Raw genomic sequence first — 5,881 nt, 5'->3', positions numbered from 1 at the left:
TTCAAGGACCACAGTCTAGATTAAAATTCTACTAAATTCAAGCTTTAATTAGCTCGAAAATTCAAGCTTTAATTAGCTCGCATGCAAAACATGATTAAAACCAAATAATCATTGTTGATATAAAAAACCTAATCAACATTAATCAAATTAATCTTAAGGAACTTTAACGAAAAGTTCCCGGTACTATTTATTTTAATGAAAAACCATATTTTTATACTAAAAAATCAATTCTGGTACTATTCACTTTACAATTTATTTTATCATGGACGTTAAAACTCAAAGAAAACTCTTTTCATTAATTTTCCTTTAATCTTATTACTAAAACTAGAAATCTCATATTTAAGTTGTACGAAAATATGCGATACCCGAGGTGGAGGTGGCGCTGTGCCCACAGAACTTGCGTTTCACGCACATAGGAAAATTCTGCGCAAAGCTGTCCCCGAAAGCGACCCCTAACTTCTTCCTTCTCGTGGATAACGATTAAAACCCCTCCCCCAAAACTTCCACTTCCTCCTCCACTCCCCCATATAGGTATCTACTTCTCAAGCTTCGCAGACAAACGCTTCCATTTCAGAGGTGGATTTTCACTGTAATTTTACATTCCTCTGTGAAAATTTCTGTAATTCTCTGATTTGTCTGTGAAATTTGCCTTCTCCTGCTTCTTCTAGCTCGCAATTTACAGTGTGAATCGGGTAGTTTTTCTTTTAGATGAATTTCCGAGTTAAACTTGTGTGATTGGATTTGATTTCTTAACTTTCGCGATTTTACGTTTCTCATAGTTTTAGTCGCTGTAATTGTCTGATTTTCGTTTTTTTAATTTTTTTTAATTTTTTTTTGTGGAATTTGCTTTATTCTGCTTCTTCTAGCTCCCGATTTTACTGTGTTTAACGTCTGGAATTTTAATTTTACTTGAAATTCGGAGTGAAACTTGTGTGATTTGATTTGACATCGTATAATTCTTGGTAAATTTGGTTTGAGAACTTTTTATTTAATTTTTAATTTTTTATGTAATTATTGATGTTAATTTTTGGATTGAGTTGCGTGTATTAGTAAGCCGAGTTTTATCGCTTTGAATGTTGGATACAGGTTTTGCGTTTTGCTTTCGTTTGCTTTGGTTTATATTAGTTTAATCGCAGAGGTCGCTTTTAACGCTTTACTTTATTGGTTTTTTGTTATCTTGTGGCTGTTTTCTTTAATCTCTGTGACTTCATGGTGTAGCTTACTTTTATTTATTTAAGATGCTTTATTGCATGTGGTCAAGCCGGTGAAGCGTGTGAAGACATGCACATACACATGCGTCACCGGCTTGAATCAACGACGGAAGTTACTCAATGAAAGTAAACCCGAGATTGTCAAGTTTTTGTTAACCAATTGTAGAAATATTGTATATGGTGCTACAGTCGATTTTAGCTTGATACGGTTGTTATTTTATACAAATTTATTTTAAGGCTTAGATTTGTAACAAGGGGTGTGATATCTACCCACCTCTTTTTTACTTCTTACACCTTTCTAATTTTTGACCGTCGGATCAGATGAATTGAAGAAAAGTAAATGACAGAAATCAACAAGGGGTGTGTGGATAGCACACCCCTTGTAACAATCTAGCTCTGGCTAGCCAGTATTTCCATTTGGCAGCTTATTTGCGTTGTCCTATAGTTTATATATATTTTTTCGGATTTCTATCCTATAAGTTTATATGTTTTTCCAAATTGCCACGGGAATCAAAGTTTGATATTTGGTTTGTTACTTGTGCACTTGGGGAAGTTTGTATCTAGTAGTATGTAGGGTCAACATTTTGTTTCTGAAAGCAAACCTTGCTTGTATAAAGGATAAACCCTCATTAATTTAAAATTCAAATGTGAAGTGATTATTCCAATTTGTTAATAGATATTGCAATTCTTCTTGAAATAAATTTATTTTTCAACTCAGACATTTTGGCCTCGAAACTAGATAACGCTAACTAGATTTTTGTCGAATGAAATGGTTCGGTTCATGCTTGTGGTTTTGCCATTTGAAATTTGGGTTGACATTACCATTCACCTTTGTTAGCCATTTCATTCATGGTCTGCTAGTTGATGTGGCATTATGGTCTGAGAGTCCCCCCACAGTTTAGGGCCAAAGATTTTATAGCCCTAAATTCTCAGGCACACAAATTTATTAACAATTCTCAGGTTTCAATTCTTTCTAGAAAGTATAATGCATACGCAACTGACTTGTGTGTTGAAGTTTTGTTTCCTTTAATTAATTTAATCTAGTTTTCTGCAAGATTGCAATACATTTGTACTTGAATTTCTTTGGTAAGACATTTGCAATTAAATTTGATTGAAAATCATGTAAGCTTTTCTGGTGAAAAGATGGACTGGTGAAGCTACACAGTTTTGTCTATTGTTGACATTTTGATTTTTAGCTATGTTTTTTGACGTGGAATATGCATCTGGGACTATGACAGGCTGCCTGTGAGGCCTATATAGTTCTTAAGCATTTATTGCCTATGCACTTAAAAATCTGCTTGACAATCAGCATCTGATTACCATTTTACTATTCTTGGCGTAACCAGAAGATGGGACAAGCTCTTGGTTGTATTCAAGTGGACCAGTCCACTGTTGCTATCAGGGAATCTTTTGGGAAATTTGATGATGTGCTTCAACCTGGATGTCACTGTTTGCCTTGGTGTTTGGGTAGCCAGGTAGCTGGTCATCTCTCCTTACGTGTGCAGCAATTGGACGTTCGTTGTGAAACAAAGACGAAGGTTTGTTGTATATTCATTCCTTTTCAACAAGAAGATTTGTTTAACCTTCTAAGCACACACTGTAAGCACCGCACACAACTCTAGGAACATCTATTAGTAGAACTGTAGCAAATTTGGAAAAATATGTTATTGTGTGCGTAAGTCTGATTGGGAATTTGAAATCTATATGCCAATTCTGATCTTTGGTATTTCTTCAGGATAACGTTTTTGTTACTGTGGTTGCTTCAATTCAATACCGAGCTTTGGCTGAGAAGGCTTCTGATGCCTTTTACAAGCTCAGCAATACCAGAGGGCAGATCCAATCTTATGTCTTTGATGGTATGTATTTATCACTGAAATTTATAATTAGTTTCATAAATCTGTGGGTTTATGTGTGTTGTTATTTTCGTTCTAGCTTATTAGTTCAATTGTGATCAGTTCTCTGTATAAAGTCTGGTGGGATTTTTATTTAATTTTCCTTAAATGTGATTTTGAACTGTTAGAAATGAACAGTTATTCTTTGAGTAAAACACAAAATTTCTTGGAAACAGAGATAGAAAAATAAGAAGTTTATGTTTTGAATATCGGTGTAGAATATTTCCTAGGCTTGAGGTTTTGCGTTGAAAGTATGTCTGATTCTTGTTCTTATGTCATTTTTCCTGGGGTGAGGAATTTACCGTCAATATTGTAGCTTGCAGATAAAACTAACAGAAGTCTATTGTTCTTTCAGTGATTAGGGCAAGTGTTCCGAAATTGGACCTAGATTCAACCTTTGAGCAGAAGAATGATATAGCCAAAGCTGTGGAAGAAGAACTTGAAAAGGTACAGATGTGTCTGCCTTGTTTGGCTTAGATTTCATTATGAAACTTCTGTCACGCATAGTAATTTATTGTGGATACGCAGGCCATGTCACATTATGGGTTTGAGATAGTTCAAACACTAATTGTGGATATCGAACCAGATGAGCACGTGAAGAGATCGATGAATGAGATTAATGCAGGTATAATAATATGTTTAAATCCATATGGTCTTATGACATTTAATGTTTTGTTTAAAACATTTTAGTAGGCTTGTTTTGTTGCATGCATTGTTCGAGTAAAGATTAATTTATTTCGAAACTTTACGAAAGGCTAGTCAAAATTGAACCCTGTTTCATTTTGTATGCCCTGGACGAGGCTCATCTGGAGGTCAAATTTTGTTAGTTCCATGTTGTTTTTTTGGTAGTTTTTGTCTCAACTGACAATGGATTTCGAAGTCTGTTCTATTTCTTGCCATCCTTGACTGATACAGTTTTCTGGTAATTAAAAGGATTAGGATGTTTTTCATCTATAAGGTTTTCGACTCCTGTCATCCAAACGGCTTCAGTGTGCCTAAAACAGAAAGACATAACCATTCTTGAGATGCACAAGGATTCTGTGAGCACCTCTGTAGCATGAAAAGTATCGAGACTGATGTCTCATGCGTCTCTGTGAATTTTAACACGAGTGCACCTGCAAGAAAGTTTTTCTTTGAATTATTAAGTTTGTTTGGCCATGGCAGCTGCAGAACGACTAACATATGCATGTTTTTCATTAACTAATAGCTGCTAGGATGAGGGTGGCTGCAAGTGAGAAAGCTGAAGCAGAGAAGATACTACAGATTAAGCGAGCTGAGGGAGAAGCAGAGTCCAAATATCTGTCGGGGCTTGGCATAGCAAGGCAGCGCCAGGCCATTGTGGACGGGCTGAGAGACAGTGTGCTGGCCTTCTCTGAGAACGTACCTGGGACAACATCCAAGGATGTCATGGACATGGTTCTCGTGACCCAGTACTTTGACACAATGAAGGAGATTGGTGCATCCTCAAAGTCCAATTCGGTTTTCATCCCACACGGACCAGGTGCTGTGAGAGACATTGCGTCGCAGATAAGAGACGGACTCCTTCAAGGAAGTTCGATTCAGGAGTAATGCCGTTGGGCGCGGCACTGAATGTCAGCGCAGTTACGCTAGACTCGAATTTGGTGTGCTGTAGGATCTAAAAGAGTGTGGACACAGTCATGTATATAATATTAATGTGTAGGATGAATTTTCTGTGCTTGTTAATATCTTGGTTTTGAAACTCAAGGGTGTTGTTTTTTTTTTTTTTTTGAAGAAACTCAAGGGTGTTGTTTCGACTTTATAATATAGTCTAAGAAGCAATTCGAACTATTTATCTTGCTCCATTTGTGGTTTAAGGGTCTTTTTGATATTATAAAAAAGAAAAGGTTTTTATGATGATTGGTCCATGAATTTTGACCATTTTGATTAAATGGTCTCTGAAATAGAAAATTTATCAAGTCCCTAGAATTGAGTTCTGCAGATTAGGGTATTGACTTGAGAATTTGAGAGATTTTAATGGATTTATAAATCTGTGGATTTTTATGAAGTTTAATTGATTTGTAAAGATTCCAAATAAAATTTTGATTTAATTTCTTCGAAATCTCATAGGAAGATGTGAGATTTATGGATGCTTTAAATACATTACAAAATCTCTCTAATTCCTTCTAATTCCTCTAACTTTCTCAAATTCTTTAAAACCAATTTTTAATTGAATACACCTAGAATGTTGTAAAATTCTTTAAAATCCTAATTGAATACACCCGATTTCTATAGATTTTAATAAACTATCTTAAAATTCAAATCGAATAAAAGAATCATCTAAAATCATGACTGAATATCCGTAGATTCATTAAAAGAATTAAAATGCCTCAAAATCCCACCAGTCGAGCACAACTTGATTTGAAGTTTAGGTGAACATTCAGAATCGGGATGTGTCACCCTAAGTTCGTCCTTTATTTAGAATTGTGTCAACTCTTTTGTAAAAGACAATTAAAAAATAATAAACAAATAAAATCACGTGGTGTAAAATAAAAAAAACCTTTCAACAATTTTATTCTCTTTTTTCAAAGTAGCCTAATCATTTTTTAAGTTTTACGATACAAGCGACAGTAAAAAAGGTGGTCGAATTTTAGGCAATGCGCAGATTAAATGTTTTGATCATATTAGTTAAAATCTTTTTTTTTTTTTGATATAAGAGTAATGATAGAGAGATTGAATTTATAGATAAAATTTTAGAAACCAAATAATATGAAAATTGATGATTGATTTATTAATTAGATTTTGATAAACATATTTATT

The 5,881-nt window shown here is 34.6% G+C and overlaps 1 protein-coding gene across 5 annotated transcripts; it reads left to right on the top strand.

Moving 5' to 3' along the window:
• Positions 1–417: 417 nt before the first annotated feature.
• On the top strand, positions 418–4,823 carry LOC137730879 (hypersensitive-induced response protein 2). 5 transcript variants are annotated; one of them, XM_068469873.1, is made up of 6 exons: positions 418–576; positions 2,558–2,749; positions 2,947–3,067; positions 3,459–3,550; positions 3,632–3,728; positions 4,311–4,823. In XM_068469873.1, the coding sequence occupies exons 2-6, from the start codon at positions 2,561–2,563 to the stop codon at positions 4,670–4,672; spliced, it is 861 nt and encodes a 286-aa protein (XP_068325974.1). In that variant the 5' UTR covers positions 418–576; positions 2,558–2,560; the 3' UTR covers positions 4,673–4,823. The 5 variants fall into 5 exon arrangements, with proteins under 5 accessions (XP_068325974.1, XP_068325976.1, XP_068325977.1 ...); XM_068469875.1 differs by having other exon boundaries at positions 423–576; positions 2,561–2,749; XM_068469876.1 differs by having other exon boundaries at positions 481–589.
• Positions 4,824–5,881: the final 1,058 nt, after the last annotated feature.

The sequence above is a fragment of the Pyrus communis genome, chromosome 4, assembly GCF_963583255.1.
Source record: "Pyrus communis chromosome 4, drPyrComm1.1, whole genome shotgun sequence".
Taxonomy (NCBI): Eukaryota; Viridiplantae; Streptophyta; class Magnoliopsida; order Rosales; family Rosaceae; genus Pyrus; species Pyrus communis.
This window is presented reverse-complemented; position numbering and strand designations above follow the sequence as displayed.

Coding starts and splice junctions, on each gene's coding strand:
- LOC137730879 (XM_068469873.1), top strand. CDS start 2,561: ATGGGACAAGCTCTTGGTTGTATTCAAGTGGACCAGTCCACTGTTGCT. Junction 2,750..2,946: donor GTTGTGAAACAAAGACGAAG/GTTTGTTGTATA, acceptor GTATTTCTTCAG/GATAACGTTTTTGTTACTGT. Junction 3,551..3,631: donor TGGAAGAAGAACTTGAAAAG/GTACAGATGTGT, acceptor GTGGATACGCAG/GCCATGTCACATTATGGGTT.